Source organism: Rhinoderma darwinii, chromosome 5 (assembly GCF_050947455.1).
Source record: "Rhinoderma darwinii isolate aRhiDar2 chromosome 5, aRhiDar2.hap1, whole genome shotgun sequence".
Classification (NCBI taxonomy): Eukaryota; Metazoa; Chordata; class Amphibia; order Anura; family Rhinodermatidae; genus Rhinoderma; species Rhinoderma darwinii.
The window spans coordinates 49,546,963-49,570,103 of record NC_134691.1 but is presented as its reverse complement, the minus strand read 5'-3'; the positions used below and the strand labels follow the sequence as shown (position 1 = coordinate 49,570,103).

The 23,141-nt window shown below is 41.7% G+C and overlaps 1 protein-coding gene across 2 annotated transcripts in view; it reads right to left on the bottom strand.

Moving 5' to 3' along the window:
• The window catches only part of MATN2 (matrilin 2), a 109,945-nt gene that overhangs the window by 68,278 nt on the left and 18,526 nt on the right, over positions 1-23,141 (bottom strand). For both annotated transcript variants that reach the window (XM_075828044.1, XM_075828045.1), the window contains exons 3-5: positions 7,497-8,066; positions 1,618-1,740; positions 140-262 (exon numbers count right to left, since the gene is read on the bottom strand). In XM_075828044.1, the coding sequence (XP_075684159.1) occupies positions 140-262; positions 1,618-1,740; positions 7,497-8,066 (816 nt within the window). The remainder of the gene's footprint in view (positions 1-139; positions 263-1,617; positions 1,741-7,496; positions 8,067-23,141) is intronic.

Sequence of the window (23,141 nt, the reverse complement as noted above, 5' to 3'; positions counted from 1 at the left end):
GAAGTTGGAGGTCATAGTACTGTAGGTATGGAGAACAGTACATCATAGTTAATTCCTCCAAAATGTTTTGAGTATATAAGTTATAGATAATATAGTAGATATTATGTTAATGGTAAAGGCTTACACTAATAATACTTACTGGTGCAAGACTTGCTATCTCTGGCCAGCTCATACGCCTCATAGCATTGGCACAGATAGGATCCCGGGGTATTGACGCAGATCTGTTCACATCCATGTTTCTCTGTGGCACACAAGTCCTCAGCTGCACAACACAAATGTATAATAGTAAATGTTCTGACAATGTAGCACCACTCAATGACTGACACGATAACGCCAAAGGGCAATTATTTGATTTTTAATACTTTTCCTTCTTCCGAGATATTTCCACATTAAATAGAGCTAGAAAGGGAAAGTTATAACTCTGAAATGAGAACATTACATCCAGCTTATTAAGTTTCATGAGGCTAGGGCTTTAACTGGTGACTTTAGAGTCAATTGATACCAGTCATATTACACATCTTGCACATGATTTTAGTTTGGTAACTTTTCTTCCCCTTTATCTCATATTATTTCCTCATGTTTCCATAGAAAATGTGAATTTTTCCTGCATAAACATTCCATAAACTTTCCATGTACACCTGTCCTTAATGATACTCAATTGGGGGAAAAAAGTTGTGAAAATCCTATGCAGCTACTTCTTAGGGTATATTCACATGCAGCAGATTACTTGCAGAAAACTAGGGTGGTGTAACATTGCGCGATTGCATTGTCCAATAGCTGCCACAGAGCATTTCAAGGCACTTTGAAAGAAACATACTGTGGCCCCCAAACAAAAGCGGATGGAGACATGGGCCGTTACTTCGCCACGGCTTGTAATCACACCGGATGAGAGATACCAATGGAGGTGGAGAAGAAGAAGTCAGATGGAATGTATATTAGAAAGTTGTTCCTTTCTAATTTCTACAAGTTTGTAAAAAAACTCGAAAACAGGAAGACCCCTTTAAGCAAGCCAAAAATAGGAAGGTTTGGGCCAAGGACTGGGTGAAATATAAACAGCACTTTCAATGATCGAAAGGGCTTTACATTGATCAAGAGTTTCCAACATTTTGGAAATTTTCAATGTGGTCATCTTCTAGTTTATGTGTATTTGCAAATTACAGTACTTTATAGGCAATAGGACACTGGTAATATTTCTGCAAACTCTGAAAACCCACTATTATACTCAGGCTCTTTGTTAGCTCTGTCACTCCTTTAATCCAGCATTAGTAGGACCTGCTGGACACTGGATTATCAAATATCTGGGATTTCTTGACAGCCATAGAAAGAATGTAAATAAATTTACTTGAAAATGAGCTTCTTGAATAAATCAGCACAAACTAATATGCTAATAGAAGATAGACATAACACTATGACTGATTTTTTTTTAAATCAGAAGAGTCTGCCTTTGGTCTTGAGAAATTAAAGAGATTATCATGCAGTTTTGCTGGATTATCAGAAAATGTGGAAAATGTGGCACGTGGAGAAGACTTGCAAGCTGTTGTCCTGAGTACTAACTCTACTTTGCTTGGCATTGCTCAACCTATAGCATATATATTATACTAAACAAATGTGACTTACTTCTGCAGGTCTTTTCATCAGGATTTAAGACATATCCTTGCTTGCATCTACAGAAGTAAGAGCCTGGAGTATTGATACAGAAGTGATCACAGCCATGTGTGGTAGTAGAACAGAGATGAGGAGCTGTAGGAAAGAATGAGAAACTTCTTGTTATTATAAGGAGAGAGATAATGTCCCGTCGGCCGAAATATAAAATTTCCAAAATTTGGGATGTTTTTGTCAAGTTAAAATTTTAAGCAAAGGCCAATGACCAACCAACCTCTCTGATCTGCTAGTATAGTCTAGCATGTTGATGATCGGATCGTAGATATGAACATTGAAACATACACTGGATCGCCGCATGATGGCCGATCATAATATAATGTGTATGGCAAGCATAATGGTGGCCACAGACATGAGATATTTGTTGGAAAATTCAGCCATTTATGGTGGGATCTGCAGACAATCTAACATATATGGTTTGTCACAGACCATAGATTGACGGAATATCCCTGCAAAATTGGCTGAATCTGCCAATGTAACTTGAAGCTCCTTGGACCCAATATAAAATCTGTAATAGGGCCCCCCATCTTCCATGTGCCATTTATAATACTGGCTGCTGCTCATGTGACTGACGGGCCTTGGGTGACTGTGACCTCTGCACCTCCTATAGTTATGACCCTAGTCTATGGCCAACTTAAAGGCTACCTTTGAAAGGGATTTTTTTTAAAATAAAAATGTCTATCAGTGTGTTTTGTGCAACTTTATAATAGTTATTAAAAATAATTTTTATTTTTTGAGATACAGCTGCTCCATATTCTGTATACAGAGCAGCTGTATCGTGCGCTAAGACCTGAATTCATCAGGTCCATGGGTCCTGCGTGTCTCTGACACCCAGGAGCCATCTGTAATCGATCACATCTAAATTATGAACTTCGATGTGATGTATAACAGGTGGATCCTGCGTGCCAGAGACATGCATGACCCGCTGACACTGAACCCGTCAGTCCCGCGGACCTGACGGGTACAGGATTTAGTGTAAGCTAGAGCTGCACTGTATACGGAATACAGAGCACCCGTATCTCAAAAAGAAAAAAAATATTTTTAATAAAAACAAATTACAAAGTTGCGCAAAACACACTGAAAGGTTTAATAGCCTTTAACCCTCTAACCATTTAATCAAGAAAAAAATACATTTACAATATTTTGTCTCCTCTACTGTTTATTATCTTAGGCTTCTCAAGCTATTACATTTTTTCAATCTTAGTTTCATATTTCACTTAGCACCAGTTCCCGAACAAGATATGGCTGTGTCTAATGTGCTTATTATTGTATGTTACAGTAGCTGCACTTCTACATTTGCTGGTTATTTTACTTCATGTTTACATCTTCACTTGAGTGTTTGAAGCATCGCCGCACGGGGCGTTCACTGTAAATCATTGTAAAAATCAACCACAAATCCCTCAGGTCCAATTCTTATCTATTGATTTAACAGCCGAATTTGTAGCAACTCAACGGGGATTCTTGTGGTTTTCTTGTGACAGTTATGAATGTCTTCTTAGGGCCTGGTCTCTTGTTACGATACAATGCTTGTGGTCTGCACCGAACCACAGGGTCCAGTTGGACCTCCCATACTCAGAGGTTAGTCAATGTCATGGACTCCTAACACTCTCTTCGCTAGGACATTATTATTGCAGAAACATAATAAACTTTTTGAAACATTCGTAGCATTGTTAGCGGAGCCAATAGACATTTTCTCCGAACAATCAAGTCAACTTCAGAAAGTTTAAATGGTTGAGCAGATGTTTCTAACTATGACCCAAGCAAGTTGGATTGTATTTATTAAAAGGTGGAGGAAGATGAAGATGAAAGTTATTCTGCTTCATATTTAATGCAAAAACCAAAATAATGTAATGCTTTTGTAACAGAGAAGAAGCAGATTTCTCTAGGAACTAGAGACATGGTAACATTTCCTGTGCGCTCAAGGTACGACACAGGACTTCTCATGATGGGCTTTACATTCCTATGACCTGGGTCACAAGGATATACTATACATATTAACACATTGCACAAGCAACATCTGGATTCATTTACTACAACTCATGTTGTAATGGTAACATTCACACTTTCAATGTAAAATACGCACACACAGCTACGAACGTCCTAAAGAGGCTCTGTCACCAGATTATAAGTGACCTATCTCCTACATAATCGGCGCTGTAATGTAGATAACAGTGTTTTTTTATATTGAAAAACTATAATTTTTGACCAAGTTATAAACAATTTTAGATTTATGCTAATTCGTTTCTTAATAGACAATTGGGCGTGTTTTCACTTTTTACCAACTGGGCGTTATGGAGAGAAGTGTATGACGCTGACCAATCAGTGACCAATCAGCGTCATACAGTTCTCATTGTTCCAGCCCAGCGTGATTGTGCAGTGAAAGAAGCTGGGCTGGAACAATGAGAAGTGTATGACGCTGATTGGTCACTGATTGGTCAGCGTCATACACTCCTCTGTAGAACGCCCAGTTGGTCAAAAGTAAAAACACGCCCAGTTGTCTATTAAGAAACTAATTAGCATAAATCTAAAATTGTTTATAACTTGGTCAAAAATGATTGTTTTTCAATATAAAAAAACACTATTATCTACATTACAGCGCCGATTATATAGGAGATAGGGCACTTATAATCTGGTGACAGAGCCTCTTTAAAGTATACAAGGGATCATATCAACCCACTTCGTCTGAAAACAAAAAGGCCATTACAGTGCAAAGATAAAATTGCAATAGGAAGATCACTGTATACAACAACCTGTATATAGTATATTGTATTCAGTTTACAAATACACTAAACGAATAATGTAACTTTAATGTATTTTTTTTTTTTACATCTTTGCCAGCATTTATTGTTATTTTAATGCTAGAGCATGCAATATATTTATATTTAAATATTTGAAGTTATCATATATGGGATTAATACTAAAACAGTTTAGAAATCTTTAAAGTTGAGCTGTATTTTTGTATAGGAGATGCAATAAGGAGGATTATTTTAAAGTATGTATTTGGTTCAGGTTTCACCAACGAAATACCGCCTATGTACAGCTGAAAGAATTAGTGGACAATCTTCCCACCGGTCGTTACGCTTGAGGAAGGGGAGGACACCTGAAACGTTGCAGCGTGCCCTGGTTGGAGGGGGAGGTCACCTTAGCGTGAACTCTGTTAGTCAGCATAAATTACTAAATGTATACACACAGAATGTTTATATTTACTGAAAAACAATATAAAGTATAAAATCAATGAAAGTGTGTACATTTCATATTGTTGGAAAATTTCTATGACCGGTGAACGTGGAGCCGCTGTTACACATGTGGTAATTAAACTAACCCTGTACCAAGAGTGAGCATCATACCATATTGTTTGGAGAATTTAAAATATGTTACCATTTTGTGTCTACAGCTCCTATGAAAACTTGTGTGACCATGGTAACAGACTACCAACAAACCTTGTGTAGTCTGATCCTGCAGTCATACTCCCATCCATCTGTCCCCTTCTTTGTGCTAAATTACTTAGGAAGAAGTAGTGAAGGCTGTTTGTTGTTATGTGTCTGAAGATTGGATTTAGTGAAGAAATGGAAGGCAGAGACCAAGTTAGACTGAATTTTTTACAGTAAGGGAAGATTTTTGAATTACATTTTTGTTTATAGCCACTGGAGGGACTGATAGAAATGAGAAGAAGTTGGGATACAAAGAGTGCATGACCTAGCATTCTGTTTATCTCACGCATTAATTTGATTCTTAGTTGAAGATAGTAGGACGTATGAAAGTATAGATTAGAAGAACCAGTGGGGTACCACAGGGGTCAGTATTGGGTCGTCTTTATAATATGTTTATTAATGACTTTGTAGAGGGCTTACAAAGTAAAATGTCAATATTCGCAATGATACTAAGCTATGTAATGTAATTAGGACAGAAAAACATAAAATTAGAGGGATTTTTGGGAAGCTGGATGCTTGGGCAGAGAAATAGCAATTTATGTTTAATGTCGATAAATGTAAGGTTATGTACAAGGACCGAAAAAACTAAATTTTAACATTTTTGGCACCTGGTTATAGGAAGGACATAGCTGAGCTAGAGTGGGTGTAGAGGAGGACGACCTAGGTAACTAAATGGTTTTTTTTCGAGTTTGCCTTTTATGTGGTCACTATGCTTAGGCACTCCTCCACATCAACCCTTTAATTACCTTATAATTTCGAAAGTGCCCGTTCTTCTGCTCAGCGCGTCACAGGACTTCTGACGTCACGCTTCCCTCACTCCCTACTGAGGTCCTGTATACTGATGACATGGTCTAGGAGCCAACTATACGGCACGTCACTAGTGAGGGGGCGTATACGTTCACAGCAGGAGAGGTCACATGTGCACCCCCCTGTATTCTTTATGGTGCAAGAAGCCAGGCGTTGACAAGCCAGAGCAAGAAGATGCATCGGAACAACAGGGACACATCCCCAGAGACATGTCAACAAACGGCGCTCGACGGGAATGAGGGTCACGGTATGTATTGTTTTTTTTTCTATAGCAATATGGTCATCAAGTTGGCTACAGTTGGAGAAATTGATAGCTGTTTTTTATTTGAGGTCACGCCATGGGTTGAAGAGGAGCTGGGAGCAAGGAGTGGTAAGTATATAGAGGGGTCTGAAGTATTGTAGGGGTCTGAGGTAATGGAGTGGGGTCTAAAATTATTTGTGGCATTTGGGGGTCTAAATGAATTTCTGGAGTCTGAAATTTTTTAGGGTCTGGTCTTGGGTCATTTAGAGGTATGGTCAGAGGTCTGAATCTAATTTAGGCATCTGGTCTGAGGTCTGAAGTTATCAAGAGTTCTGATCGTGGGTCTGAAATTCATTTAGGGGCCTGGTCTGGGGTCTGAAGTAATTTACAGGTCTGATTGGGTGGTCTGAAATATAAACTGGTCTATGATCTGAATTAATTTGGGGGTCTGGGTTAATTTAGGGGTCTGCTCTGGGGACTGAATTTATTTAACGGTCTGGTCTGGGAGCAGAATAATTTAGGGATCTGGGGCTTAATTAATTTAGTTGTATAGTGTTGTTATAAAGGGTGAAGGTGGGCTGTAGAAGCAAGGGGCCAAAGATGACTGGCAGCACACTCTGCAAATGTCTGGAGAAGAAGATGTCAAGGTGGTCTGGGTTGGATGGAGAAGAAAAGGAAAGTAAACAACTCCAATCATAGAAGACGTCACATGTGAGTCACTAGATTTAATTGTTGTTTATTTTACCTGTGTCTGATTAGTAATGTATTCACTTGTTTTATCTGTAATCTGAATTCTCTGCAGACCACCTGTGTGGAGCTGGTATCTATCCATTCTATGGTCAATATATGGCAGTATTATGGGTTATAATGATTTTTGTATAGTAGTAGTGTACACTTGTCCATTACTTTGATTAGGTGTTTCTGAGCTCCACTTTCCGTCTTCGTGTTGGCGGTGTGTCTTACATATTTAAAGGAGTAGTGAGAGGCATGACCAAACAAAGTAATATTTGTCGCGCCACATGGCCCACTATGCTTTATTCCGCCCCCTTAGAATTCGATCCTGGATCCGTCCCTGGTGGATGTCAGGTCAAATGTTATCCTAAGCGAAAGGTAGAAATGTTTATAAGCAAGGGCATATGTACCTGCTACTGCTTTAGGGTTTCTCTTTTTACCTGTGTTATGCATCTATGCAGGGCTTTCTCTCTACAAATGAAACTCAACTTTAGCACACGGAAAGGGGGACATGTTTGAGAGCCATATCACCCTTTCATTTCGTTTAGATAAATAATAACCTTCATTTTCTGGATTCATGTATCCATAAATGTAATATTCAATATTGAAAATATATAAATTCTTACCGCAAAGTTTATTCTGGAACACAGACGTCAGTGTTTCAATCTGGCTGAAATTGGCCACCAAGAAGACATGTTCATCATGAGGCTCACTTCCAATAGTTTTCAAGGTTTGCATGTCCACTCGGCCCACTCCGATTGCAAATATCAAGATTCCGGAATTCCTTGCCTTAGCAGAAATTTCAGCTACAGGATCCTGTGGTCTACCATCTGTCACTATCATGGCAATCCTTGGCACATACATGTTTGAAGGACGTGCACCTTCAGACTCAGAAAATGCAATATTCATGGCATATTGAAGCGCCAGTCCAGTCATGGTGCCTGTGGCAAGGTGCATCATTCTCTTGACGGCACGTTCAACGTCAGACTTTTTTTTGTACGTTTTGAGAGAAAATTCATTTTTTACTGTGCTGCCATATTGCAGTAATCCCACCCTAGTTGTGTCTTGGCCAATGTCAAGAAATTTTAACACGGTGATGAGAAATTCTTTCACTTTTTCAAAGTCATAGGGACGGACACTTCTGGAACTATCAATGATGAAGACAAGATCCAGTGGCTTGTTGCGGCAGGCATCTCCTTTACAAGAAAGCAAGTAAAAAACAACTGTTAAGATATAATCTAGGCCCAAGGAGCATGATATTCATTTAGTACAGTTACTTGCTTAGTAGTTATACAGGCGTTCACAGGAGGTCGAGTCTTTCAGATATAGCCATATGTTTTTCAAGATTAGAAAAACAGGTCTGCTTTCTCACAGAAAAAGCGCCACTCTTGTCCAGGGCGGTGTCTGGTATTGCAGCTCTACCACACTGATTTGTTAAATACCTGCTTGTTAACATATAAGTACCCATAAAGAGTTAATTTATGAGGTCCCCAGAGCATTTACCTCTGAAGTAAATAAAAAAAACATTCAAAAAAGTGCATTTAAAAGTGATAGCATTTCACTAGTATATGCCATAAAAGCATGGTTTTCCCTCTGGCTCTCGTGAGCCGATCACAAGAACGAAGGAGAAGAAACCTCATGGGCAGTTTGTCTGCAACTTCTCACCATTCGAGTGAATGGGGTTCCTGCACAGAGGGTAGATTGGACCCACGCAGTGCAGTAAAAAACTGAAGGAGCCAGAGATCTTAACTAGCCTTGCGGCTCCTGAATGCCCTGGAGGTCCCTGCACTCAGACCCCTACCATTTAGGATGTGATGACATATCCTAGCGATATGACATCATTTCTTAAGATTGGAATTACCCTTTAAGTCTCATGTTAAAAGTTTTATTGTTTAGCTTTATTTCTTTCTAGAAAAGTTTGGCGACCATTAACGTGTCTGCCATTGCTGATCCCTACTGGGATGTTAGCCTGCTTTCCCAAACTCCAAAATGGCAAATGTAGGGATACATATCAGCTCCGTATCGCTGCATAACTAGGAAGATAAGTGTTTCAGGATGCTGGGAGACAACTCCTTTAGGATTTTTGACAGTGGTCATACTGGTAGTCACCCAGCTTTCCCAGAAAAAAATACAACTACTAAGAAGTTAATTATAATTTATAACAACCTGAGAGAAGAGGACAACTCAATGGCTTCTCTTCGTTTTAGGGGGAAATGCTCTTTAATTCTTTGGCTTATTAGAACCTTCTAAATAGGATATTATACAGGAGGTGAATAGTTAATGTCCTAGTTTGCATAGAAGCAGCTGTAGCAATTATCACAAACCAAATAAATAAACTCTTTATTTTCAGTGCCCCTTAAAAATGATAAAAGGAAGAAATTATTTATTTGTATAAAAGAGATTATGGCCAATTAGAAAGGATTACGGAAGGTATTTGTAAAAGAGACTCGGCTAGAGATTTTGCTTCTTTTATGGAGCGGGAAGAGGACAGGGCTAAACAGGCACATGAACGCACTGCATGAAAGCCAGGCAACCTACGTAATGCACATGTATCCCGACTGTCAGGGCATGCTGGGGGTTGTAGTTTTCTAACAAGTTGCAGATCATTGCTGTAGGCATATGCACAACTGTAATAATGTTTGTCTTTATATTTATTCAAGGCAGAGCATTTATACACTACAATAGGAAAACCTACATTATGACAAATAGGGTAACATCAACCTCCTCTTAAGGGCAGATCATCTCATGACTTTTGTCAAATTAAACCCGTATGCCATGAAAAGGATGATGTTTCTTTTGGCTTCGTCAAGTCAGCTCAATATATCCAACTTCTCAACCCTAAATAAGGGTGAACTTGATGTGGTTGTTGACTTAAGACTTAAAGCCAAATTGGAGGGGACAAAAAAAAAAATACAATATGTTATAGTAACAGTCTATTTATTCAGTTATAGGGGTTCATAATGAGGCTACCCGCTGTGCACCCTGAGAAATCCTGTCTTTAGTCTGTATCTATGCAGGAATATAGCCAGGCAAGAGTTTCCCAACCTTTTCTGGCTTTGGACACCCTGGAAAAAAAAACTATTTCCTTAGGGCACCCCACCAAATAATATTTACAAAAAAAAAAACAGTGAAACAACAATCAGTACACTCTTAGGCCTAATTGCCAATTCAAAATCTGCCTCAAAATTGCTGAAGTGTGAGTGTTGTTAGATGCTTATTTTTTTCGAGTTTTTTGCCTGCGGCTGATGAAGTTAATGCAAAAACTGTGGGCAAAAACCACCGCAAAATAATGCTGAAAACAAGCGTTGCTGATCTTTTTTGCCGCCCATTGATTTCAAGGGGTGGTCAGAGCCGGAAACTGCTCAAAGAAAGAGCACACCTATTTTTTTTTCTGCGAGCAGCCAAAAGCCGTCCGAAAAAAAAAAAAAAAAAAAGTCTCTGCCTCCCATTGAATCAATCCCATTGAAAAAAGACCATCAGCCCCCCAGTAAAGTGACCATCAGCCCCTCAGTAAAGTGACCATCAACCCCCCCCAGTAAAGTGCCCATCAGCCCCCCTACAGTAAAATAACCATCACCATGAACACCACCATCACCCCACCCCACCTCAGATCACATGGCATAGAGTAGGCAAAAAATTTTTTACCGGCGGCTCACCGTTCAACTTCACCCGGTTCACAGACAGAAGTTAATTCATTACCCCACAGTAAGCACACTATAACTCTGCTACAATCACATCATAGAGATGTGATTGTAACGGCACAAAAATGTGCTTGCTGCAGGGGAAGGAATCACATATGCTGCCCAGGACCGCAGCGTTTATTTCACCCGCACTACTATCCAACAACCTGTTGCGGCGGGAATCGGTGGGCGGTAGTTGTAGCAGACGTCTGTGCAGAACGTCCGCTACAAGCTTAAGAAGGAAAAGTAAGAATCGGGGGCGGTACTTGTGTGTAGCAGATGTGACGCACGCACATCTGCTACATTTTCTTTTATTACTGGATTCTTGTGGCATTGGATTAGAGGAGTGTCGCGGCACCCCTGGAGTGTTCCCATGGTGGCGTGGCACCCCGGTTGGGATCACTTCTATAGGGGGTGAAGAGGAAGTAGTTACAGCTGGGCACCGATGCCGGTGAGGGTGCCCAAAGACCCCTGTGCTATATCAGGGAACAGCAGCCTGAAATTGCATCTGTGAAAAACCCCTTAAAGATACGTCCACACATAGTGGAAGCAATCCGCTGTGGATTTCGCCACACATCCACCATAATTCTGCAGCAAAATCCGTATATGTTACATGTGGGAAAAAAACAATCAATTCTGCCAATGTTTTTGGAGTTTTGTTATTTGCGCCGTGCGGTATAAATGTGTTAACTTTATTCTACTAGTCATCACAATTGCGGAAATACTAATAATATGTATTTTATGTTTTAGTAAACATTTGTGTTTCGGGATACATAATATTTTTTTAATCGACATAGCGGTTGTGGGAAGAGTTCTAGTTTTTATTGCCACCTTTTGGGGATGCATCGAACTTAATATTCATTTTAATATTAATCGTATTATTTTTTTGGGGGTGAATGGGAAAAAATAATCTGCCATTGTTTTTTTGCAATTTTTTTTACGCCAATTGCCATGTTGTATACATCTTCTGTTATCTTTTTTCTATGGGTCGTTACAATTGTGTCGATACTTTATATCCATTTTTTTATAGTTAACTATTTTTACTGAATAAAATATTGATATAAAAAAACAGATTTTGATTTTTTTTTCATTTTGGCCGATTTTTGTTTTATACTTGGTTTAATTTTTTACCAGTTCTACTAGGGGACTGAAGCTGCATTTCCAAAGCATTATTGCCTGACAGTGTATCCCTTTCGTAGGTGCCGCGGTCTCTATTGATCACAGCAAGTAAGGGGTGAAACGGCGAGGCTCAGAGTCATCTCCGATCCCGGATGTTAAAACGGGATTTCGGCTGTGTAATACTATGGTATTGGTTTATATACTTTAGTTTTGAAACCTGCACAAATTGTACGTTTTCAGTCCTCGTCACTTGGATCTGGAAGTCCGAGCTGCAGTTGTAGCTGTGACGCGTTGTCACAGGCTCCGGGATCAAAGACCATACTGCAATACTATACCTGCTAACCAGGGAGGAAGAGCAGGCAACCCAGCTTGAGGACATTGAAAACCATAACTGGCATAACATCATTAGTTTGAGGAATGTCCTTGAGACTGTTCCTAATAAAGATTTGTACTCTATTTTGCAATGAATATTTGTGTTGCTCCTCAAATCTCCCGCTGGTCCTCTGATTGTACTGGACTGAGTCCGAGTGACCCTAGGACATCATCCAGTGTAAGGGCAACGCCCTAGAGATATACATAAAACAAAAGAAAGTCAATATGTCGGCACTACTCACAGTCCTCACTTTTTCCTAGGAGCGGGTATGTCTCGGGGGGAATGTTTAAATAACAGGACACGTAGGTGCCCAGCTGAAGGGTAAGTATCCAGCTATCCACCAATCCAAAGAAAAGCATGAAAGAAAAAGCAGTAACCCACCATCTTGCGTAAAAATCCTTTTTATTTTTGCTCATAAAATGTCTATAGACAAAGGGTGAGAGAGGATGATCCCAGCGGGCTAGAGATATTGTCAGAAGAGTTAATTTCTTCAAGATCAAGGACGCTATCATGACTGCTGCTCGTTTACAAGATTAGATTAATTTTCAAAGGGCACAAATTCTCAATCAGATCTTGCAAGACACACTCTCCAACTGATAAGGGCACTCTGTCCGTTACTGGATGCGCTGACGGAAAGCAATATTATATATCTTTGGGGATATCCCTCTTCATTGATTGCCTGCAAAGATAACTAGACCGTTACCTTTAGGTGCTTGTCATGGTTGCCAACCGTCCGTAAATTTACGGACAGTCTGTAAAAACAAGTGGTTTTTTTTGCCGTCCGTAGTGTCTGGCAGAAAAAAACACAGTCCGTGAATTATTATTTTTTTCTGAAAGTTTGCACTGTGCATGCGCCAAACTTATATGTGTAGCGCAAACAAGAATGTAAGGGACGCCACTACACTAGAAGGCAGTGCGCGGACTCCACCCCCTCCACCGCTAAGATCGTGCTCTGCCTTCAGAATATTTTCAGATTCCGCTGCCTGGCATCCTATTGGTCCACAGCATCCTGCGTCCTTAATGGATGCGCGCCATGGTGAAGGACAGTGCCTACGAACGATGGAAGTTAAATACACACCCATAGCTGAGTAGCTGAGTAAGGGGGAGGGCTTAGCTGCTACCAGGTGGTATAAATCAGGCCTCACTACTCTGTAGAGCCTGCTCTGTGGCTTGAATTGCAAGTGGTTTGTATATTAAGTGGAGTTCCAAAAACCGGAGTTGAAAAGAGGAGTTAAAGCCCAAGTAAGTGCTCTTCTACTTCTTTATCTTTTTGGTTAACACCTGTTCGCTGTTTTATTGTAACTGGGATAATGGACAGCAAGATTGGAGGTTTTCTTCAGTGCACAGTTTGCCATATGTATGCACGACTGGAGCCGGAGTTCCAGGGTGAATATCTCTGTGGCAGATGTGAGCATATTGTTCACCTGGAAGCTCGTATTAGAGATCTGGAGGAGCAGAATGCAACACTGAGGAGGATAGACAATTTTGAACGGAGCTTGCTGCTCACAGAGCATGCAGTTAGTGGGTTACAACTGGAGGGTGAAGACATGGGTGAGCAGGATCAGGTAAGTAGCTGGGTTAATGTAGTTAGGGGCAGTAGAAAGGGGTCAAAGACAAGGAAGGCCGATCCGGTTTCTGACATTCCAGGCAAAATTGCCAAGTTGGGTGATGATGCGAGGGTGTCAGTCTCAGAAATGGCAGCCCTAGTGGATACTGATCTCCCTAACAGCCGGGAGAACAGCCCAGCTAGTAGTCGGCGGGATGGTAATGCAGGTAAGCCAAGACAATTGATAGTCGTAGGGGATTCTATAATCAGGAAGACGGATAGAATTATTTGTCGCCAAGACCACCTCAACCGAATGGTTTGCTGTCTCCCTGGTGCCAGGGTTCGGCATGTGGTGGAACGGGTGGACAAATTGCTGGGAGGGGCTGGTGATGATCCAGCTGTCGTGGTCCATGTCGGTACCAACGACAGAATAAATGGTAGGTGGAGGAGCCTTAAGAATAATTTTAAAGAACTAGGCTACAAGCTGAAGGGAAGGACCTCCAAGGTTGTATTCTCAGGAATACTGCCTGTGCCATGCGCATCACAGGAAAGACAGCGGGAGCTTAGGGAGTTAAATGCATGGCTGAAGTCTTGGTGTAGAGGAGAAGGATTTGGGTTCCTAGAGCACTGGGCTGACTTTTCATTGGGGTACAAACTGTATTCTGCAGATGATTTGCACCTAAATGGAAGGGGGTCCGCTGTGCTGGGGGAGAGAATTCTAGCTGGGGTGGCGGAGTATTTAAACTAGGGCTGAGGAGGGAGGTCAATGTAGAAAAAAAAGGGGTAGCCAGGTTAGAGAGGGGTCAGACTATATTGGTGGGGGGAGAAACAGAATATGGGGAGAGGACTAGACAACAAGATAAGGAGATCCTTTCGTTACAAAACATCAGTGTAAATAAAAAGGACCGATTAATGTCAAATCACATTTCTGATAATAAAAGTGAAAAACTGACAGGCAAGTTAAAGTGTATGTTCACAAATGCCAGAAGTCTAGCAAGTAAAATGGAGGCCTTGATACTGGAAGAAAATATAGATATAGTTGGTGTTGCTGAAACATGGCTGGACTCTTCACATGACTGGGCTGTAAATCTACAGGGTTTTACACTTTTTCGTAAAGACAGGACAAATAGGAAAGGTGGTGGTGTATGTCTGTATGTGAGAAGTGATATGAAGGCGAGTGTGAAAGAGACAATAGTGGGTGAAGACTGTGAGGAGGTTGAAACTTTGTGGGTGGAACTAGAAAGGGAGGTAAACACTGAAAAAATTACTTTTGGTGTAATCTATAGACCCCCCAATATAACTGAGGAGATGGAAGTTCAGCTATATAAACAGATGGAGCGGGCTGCACAGGCGGGTACTGTAGTGATAATGGGAGATTTTAATTTCCGGGATATTAATTGGTGTCATGGTTCGGCTTCAACTGCAAAGGGGAGACATTTCCTCAACCTGTTGCAGGAAAATTTTATGGGCCAGTTTGTGGAAGACCCGACTAGAGGTGAAGCTCTGTTGGATCTGGTCATTTCTAATAATGCAGATCTTGTTGGGAATGTCAATGTTCGTGAAAACCTCGGTAACAGTGATCACAATATAGTTACATTTTACCTATACTGTAAAAAACAAACGCAGGCTGGGAGGGCAAAAACATTTAATTTTAAGAAAGCCAATTTCCCCAGGATGAGGGCTGCAATTCAGGATATGGACTGGGAAGAACTAATGTCAAATAATGGAACAAATGATAAATGGGAGATTTTCAAATCTACTTTGAGTTATTATAGTGCAAAATTTATTCCTACAGGTAATAAGTATAAACGACTCAAATTAAACCCCACATGGCTTACACCTTCTGTGAAAGGGGCAATACATGACAAAAAAAGGGCATTTAAAAAATACAAATCTGAGGGTACAGCTGTAGCCTTTGTAAAATATAAAGAGCTTAATAAAATCTGTAAAAATGTAATAAAATTAGCAAAAATACAAAATGAAAGGCAGGTGGCCAAGGATAGTAAAACAAATCCTAAAAAATTCTTCAAGCATATAAATGCAAAAAAGCCAAGGTCTGAACATGTAGGACCCCTAGATAATGGTAATGGGGAGTTGATCACAGGGGATCAAGAGAAGGCAGAGTTACTAAATGGGTTCTTTAGCTCTGTATATACAACTGAAGAAAGAGCAGCTGATGTAGCCGGTGCCAGTGCTGTTAATATATCGGCTGATATACTGAATTGGATGAATGTAGAGATGGTCCAAGCTAAATTAAATAAAATAAATGTGCACAAGGCTCCGGGACCAGATGGGTTACACCCTAGAATTCTTAAAGAGCTTAGTTCAGTTATTTCTGTCCCCCTTTTCATAATATTCAGAGAATCTCTAGTGACTGGTATAGTGCCAAGGGACTGGCGCAGGACAAATGTGGTGCCTATTTTCAAAAAGGGCTCTAGGTCTTCCCCGGGTAATTATAGACCAGTAAGCTTAACATCCATCGTGGGGAAAATGTTTGAGGGGCTATTGAGGGACTATATACAGGATTATGTGACAATAAATAGCATTATAAGTGACAGCCAGCATGGTTTTACTAAGGACAGAAGTTGTCAAACTAACCTAATCTGTTTTTATGAAGAGGTAAGCAAAAGTCTAGACAGAGGGGCCGCTGTGGATTTAGTGTTTTTGGACTTTGCAAAGGCATTTGACACTGTCCCCCATAGACGCCTAATGGGTAAATTACGGACTATAGGTTTAGAAAATATAGTTTGTAATTGGATTGAGAATTGGCTCAAGGACCGTATCCAGAGAGTTGTGGTCAATGATTCCTTCTCTGAATGGTCACCGGTTATAAGTGGTGTACCCCAGGGTTCAGTGCTGGGACCACTATTATTCAACTTATTTATTAATGATATAGAGGATGGGATTAATAGCACTATTTCTATTTTTGCAGATGACACCAAGCTATGTAATATAGTTCAGACTATGGAAGATGTTTGTGAATTGCAGGCAGATTTAAACAAACTAAGTGTTTGGGCGTCCACTTGGCAAATGAAGTTTAATGTAGATAAATGTAAAGTTATGCATCTGGGTACCAACAACCTGCATGCATCATATGTCCTAGGGGGAGCTACACTGGCGGATTCACTTGTTGAGAAGGATCTGGGTGTACTTGTAAATCATAAACTCAATAACAGCATGCAGTGTCAATCAGCTGCTTCACAGGCCAGCAGGATATTGTCGTGTATTAAAAGAGGCATGGACTCGCGGGACAGGGATGTAATAATGCCACTTTACAAAGCATTAGTGAGGCCTCATCTAGAATATGCAGTTCAGTTCTGGGCTCCAGTTCATAGAAAGGATGCCCTGGAGTTGGAAAAAATACAAAGAAGAGCAACGAAGCTAATAAGGGGCATGGAGAATTTAAGTTATGAGGAAAGATTGAAAGAATTAAACCTATTTAGCCTTGAAAAAAGACGACTAAGGGGGGACATGATTAACTTATATAAATATATTAATGGCACATACAAAAAATATGGTGATATCCTGTTCCTTGTAAAACCCCCTCAAAAAACAAGGGGGCACTCCCTCCGTCTGGAGAAAAAAAGGTTCAAGCTGCAGAGGCGACAAGGCTTCTTTACAGTAAGAACGGTGAATTTATGGAATAGCCTACCGCAGGAGCTGGTCACAGCAGGGACAGTAGATGGCTTTAAAAAAGGGTTAGATAATTTCCTAGAACAAAAAAATATTAGCTCCTATGTGTAGAAATTTTTCCTTCCCTTTTCCCTTCCCTTGGTTGGACTTGATGGACATGTGTCTTTTTTCAGCCGTACTAACTATGTAACTATGTAACCCATCATCCCTGTATATAACTCCCATCGTCCCTGTATATAACTCCCATCGCCCCTGTATATACCAGCCAGCCATGATCCCTGTATATAACCCCCATCATTCCTGTATATAACTCCCATCATCCATGTATACAGTGATGATGGAGTAATATACAGAAATGATGGTGGTTATATACAGGAATAATGGCGGTTATATACAGGGATGTTGGCGGTTATATACAGGGATGATGGCGGTTATATACAGAAATGATGGGGGCTACATACAGGAAAGATGGGGGCTATATACAGGAATGATGGGGGTACATCAGGTTTAATCATTAAGTCTTGATTTTGTAAGGTGTCCGTAAAAATTTTGGTCTGTCCGTGATTTTTAGCTCAGCTGTCCAGAAATGACTGAAGTGGAGGTTGGCAACCTTCGTGCTTGTCTGATCTCCCGAATTTTCTCGGGACTTTAAGCCTCCCTATGAAAGCCCTCAAGGAATGGCCAAGGTCTCTTGTTCTACTGAATCCTCCAACATTCAAGAGCTGGCAAGTTACTAGTTGGAGGAGACCCATGTGTACTTTATTTTCTACCAGAGGATCACCTGTGGCTCAGGTTACGTGATGTAATGTCCGTGGCTGCGGGCTGTCAGCTCCAACATCCCCCTGACAGCTGAAGTCACGAGTCGGCAAGTGCTGGTCCGAGCCTCCTCCTCAAAAGAGACGCCAGCGCTCGCGTCCACTCACCTCTGCCGGATCCCGTAGGGTGCGCGCGCATGCTCGTGCGCGCTCTTAAAAGGGGCAGCGCGCGCACCATACCTCATGGACGAACTTTACCCGTGAGTACCCTGGACTATAAGAGGGATCCAGCCCCCTAGTTCTATGCCTGAGCGTTGTTGTGTTCCCTATAGTTTGTCTTTGTGATGGCCTCCTAGTGTGTTTCCTGTTCCAGTCCTTGTTCCAGTCCCTTTCCTTGTACCTATACCTGTTTCCAATTCTAGTTCCTAGCAATCCATACCTTCCTAGTCTAGCACCGAGCTGTGCCAAAGTCGTGCCGTGCTGCATCCACGTCTGACCTGCTTCACCTCGCCTGACGTCCGCCTGCTACCTAAATCCCAGCCGATCCTGCCCTGCTGCTGTCTGAACTGCCACAGGTACCTATAGAACTATAGACATTCACCTGCTCCCTGTTGGCCAGCTGCCTTACCGCCAAGGCGGTACGGCCCAGTGGGTCCACAGACCCTTCGTGACACGAGATCTGTGACTAAACGTACTTGTCCTTTCCTTTTTTCCAGTCAGGTGTGCATGAATACTTGGTTCTTTGTTTACGGCACCTTTGCTATTATTATGCCTCCATGCTTTCCATTTCTTATGGATTGTGTAGTGGTTCTTTACAGCTTCAAATGGGTTACTGTATTTTGCCATTTTCCCTTTGCATTCTTCCTTTTTTTTACCTGCAGGTGGAGCATTGAGTTCCGTGCCTTTGTTGTGCAGTGGTACTGGTATGGAGGTTAGCGGATTAAGAAGGGACTGGTCTGAGGTGGTTGCAGAGGGCCCTCTGTCACTCCTGCTTCTACCCTTGCGGACGATAGGTTACATTCAGTTCAGTTCGTAGAAAAAAAAAATGTTTTTTTTTTTTATATTTACTCTCATTCCCTTATTCTATGTGGTCTGTATCTGAGTCTTTTATGGTGTCCTTGTTCGTTTTGTTGTTGTCTGCTTCCTTTCTTGTTCCTTCCCTCAGCTCTCCTTTCCCATTATCCCTTTCCCAGTGAAATAACCGACCATGGATAGTCTCAAACTATGTTAATTTAATATCAAAGGGTTCAATAAGCCCGAAAAACTAGTCTAATAGTCCGCACATAAGCGTTAGTCCTCCATTATTAGGTTACAGGAGAATTATTTTTATTCCTCCAACACCCCCTCTTGTCAAAACAGGTACTACCCTGTCTGGTATCAAAGCACCAATCCACAGGGAGCATCTAAGTGCGTCTCCATAGGGTTCCATAAATCTTTTACCCCTTAAGTCCTAGACTCCGTTATTGATCCAAATTATCGTTTTCTTTTCCTACGTGTATCCTTCTATTGTAAAATATTAATTCTTGCAAACCAGTGTCAACTCTAATTCGGTAGGACTACTCTAGCCTGACTTGAATTGTTCGATGGCAACTCGCCGATCGTGGTTGACGTTGACTCCAATCTAGCCTTCGATCCTTCACTGGACACATTCTCGGGTAAGTCATCAATTTATGCAAATCCCTTGTTTCCTGAGGGACTCTATAGGGTTTCCATATGTTACCAGCCTAGATCCCCAGGCACAACCATCTGCCACTTTTTAAGCACATCCCAATTATTATCCTATTCTTCTCTGGTTCCAGAGGAGTCCACTGGTGGAGATTGGCTTCTGTACCAACAGCTGGATTGCTTCTATCGTTCTCTATCACCTAACACGCTCCGTCTTAGAAAGCTTAAATTTTTTGAACAACTTATTTACCCAAAAGGACACGACCTCACATATGGTCTCCTTGTTCTATGGATTGTTGAGGACCCCTCCATTTTAAGGAAAAGTGGGAGCGCGATATTAGTTGCACTTTGACCACAGCTGATTGGGATGGGATCTTCTTACTTACACATAAATCATCTATTTCAGGATACATGGAGGAAAAAAAAAGCACTTTGATCCATAAAATATACCCCTCTACTCTGGAAACTTGTTGGCGAAGCAACACTTTTCCAGGCACGTATTATCATATCTGGTGGGAATGCCCTGACATTCAAGTTTTTTGGAAGGAGGTCTTTTCCCTGTAAAATAAATTTTTCCAGCAAAGTTCCTCTATCTACCAGATGTTGCACTGCGGTCACGGATACCTGGTACCTTGCCTCTGTCTAAAGAGGGGCTGTTAAGACACTTTCTGGCCCAGCAGACTATTGCAGGCCATTGGAAGAAGACCTCCTCCTATGGGAGCCTTCCTTGAACACTTTAATCATCTCATGAGAATGGAGGAACTGACGGCTGCCGAGGTGGACAAGCTCTCTTCCTTCCTGGCAGTCTGGCCCTGGGTGCAGTTCTGTGAATCTGACGGGTTCAGGTTATGGTTGACTTCCAATTCCCCATAGACGGCTTGCTTGATTAGTCTCAGCTTTCATCTTTCTGTACAATTATTCCTTTCCCCTCTTTCCGTTCTGTTCTTTCCCTATATGTTTGTCTCTTGTCTCCTATTTTTGTCCTGTTATTGTAACAGTGGAACGGGTTACCGTGCCCGAGTGAGCACGTGTTTATATGACGTCCAGTTTGGGCCAACATGTTTTTGGTTCTTGAACAGGCTTAGAATTAAATATGTGTCAAACACCGACCTAAATTCTTATGGTTACTGCATATGTTCTGCTTCATTCAGTTTTAATTTTAAATATGTCAATATTTCTTGACTCACCTATTTTTGTTTTCCTGTGTGATATATGTGTCACACTTGAAAATATTCTAATAAACACTAATTTAACCTAAAAGTGCAGATTCTCTTTAAAGGGTGAGGATCATTTACATGGTTTTATTAAAATGCAAGAGGGGGCCCGTGGCAGCCGCTATGGCTGCTGCAGCGGTAGTTACGCCACTGCACAGATAGTTTCGTATACAGATTTGTTTACCATAGGAATAGGATTTAGCAGGGGGGTATACGGAATACAAAAAGCAGGTACAGAGTCATAATTTTTTAATTAATCTATATTATGAAGTGATAATTCATTAAGAGTTCTAGAGTTCCATGCCCGGAGGCACCGCTTGCAACCGCTATGGCTACTACAGCAGTACCACATTCAATAGTATCTGCATCCTTAGGACGCAGATTCTATTGAACACTATGGCAGAGCAGGGAGATATCTCCCTGCTCTGCCATTTACTAGGCTACAGGCAGGGGCGGATTAGCAATGTAAACTACCGGGAAGATTCCTGGTGGGCCGGTCAGTCAGAGGGCCACCCCCATATCTGGCGGTAAAATTGCGGCATTTATAAGGCTGGTTTCACATGCAGCGGTCAAAACGCTTTTTTTTACCGCACCGTTTTGCTGTGATTTTCTGAAAATCGCATCAAAACCACGCCGTTTTGACGAGGCTTTCAGAAAAATCGCGGGCAAACTGTACGGTTTTGCCACAATTTTTGGAAAATCACAGCAAAATGGGGCGGTAAAAAAAGCGGCATGTTAACCCAGTCTCATGAATATGCGCTGCTCCTGTCCCCTGTTCTATAACTCTGGGTCCACACGTCGCGGTCAAACATAATTCAATGCGTAAATTCCGCTACATTTACAGTAGCAGCAAAGTGGATGAGATTAAGAAAATCTCATGCCCACGCTGCAGAAAAAAAAAGCAGCATAAACGTTAATAACTTGACCTACGGTGCGGAATTTAATCCACAGATTGTAAATTTATGCTACGTTTTCGTTGATTTTCTGTTGCGGGTTACCCTATTGTATTCAATGGGGATGCAAAACAGAAAGCTATGTGTTGTGACTTTTGCGGAGGAATCGCAGTCGGCCTCCTGGGATGAGGTTTCAACCCATGTGACAGCTGCAGCCAATAACAGGCTGCAGCGTCACATGGCCTGCAACGTCCCAGGAGGCCGGAGTATGCGTAGAAAAGAGGGAAGGGGTAAGCATGGACGTTTTTATTTTTACTCCAGCACTGCATGCCGCAGCAAAAATTCTGTTAGAAAAACTGCACAACAATGTTTTTACGCAGCGTATCCGACCCGTGGAAACCCGACCTCAGGTTTTTCAAGCTGCAGTTTTGGTCCTTTTTTGGTGCGATTAGTGCAATATAGCAGCTAAACGCTAATGTTTTTTTAGTGATTTTGCAAAAAACGCTATCGCAATTTCATAGTAGTCGTGGCAAAAATAGGCACCACAGGGGCAGTGTGTGAGCCTAGCCTAACGTACGGCACGGGACTGCTGAGGTCAGTGATTTGGCTGTTTGCTCCTCCTACTGTTTTGTAGTATTCGCCCTGTCTAAGAGTGCAATGCCTCGCTTAATTATACGTTAGCCCAGCTACTGTGAATGCTCAGACTTAGTATTTTTGCATTGGCTCAACCTATTACCTATGTGACTAAGGCAAAAGAATCAGCCTGCCTACTTGGCCCGCCTCCCACCAATTTTGACCTATCTACAATATCAAGGCCACTTTAGATTGTTTTCCAGGGCCACTTTAAGCTCCGAATCCAACCCTGGCTAAAGGCCACGTTTGGCCTGCAACCTATCAGGTGCAGGGACTGGATCCCTGCGCAGGCCAGCATGATGACGTCACTGGATCACGCAAGGATCCCGTTGGCGTTGAGGATGCTTTGGAGAAGCTCAGTTCGTCACGGGAACGGGGCCTAGTGGAGTATAATTTTTTTAGTTTTGTTTGGGGGCGCTATCTGCAGGGGGGGGCTGTATGGCACAATGTAGAGTGGGGGGGGGGCTGTATTGCAAAATCTACAGGGGGCTGTATGGCGCTAACTACAGGGGGGCATTATTTACAGGGGGGGCGTGTGTGGCACCCAGGGAAGTGGGGGTCCACTCAAAAGTTTGCTATGGGGCCCAGTCTTTCCTAGTTACGCCCCTGTATCTGTGTATACGTATTTCTTCCTTTCTTCCCGAGCTCTTATGAAGCAGTCACAGTTTGTGCTTCGGCAATGTCCGCCTCCACTCGGCTCCTTGGTTATAATTAGAGGCATCGGCTTAGCAATGCTCTACCTTTGCAACAGGAATCAGCG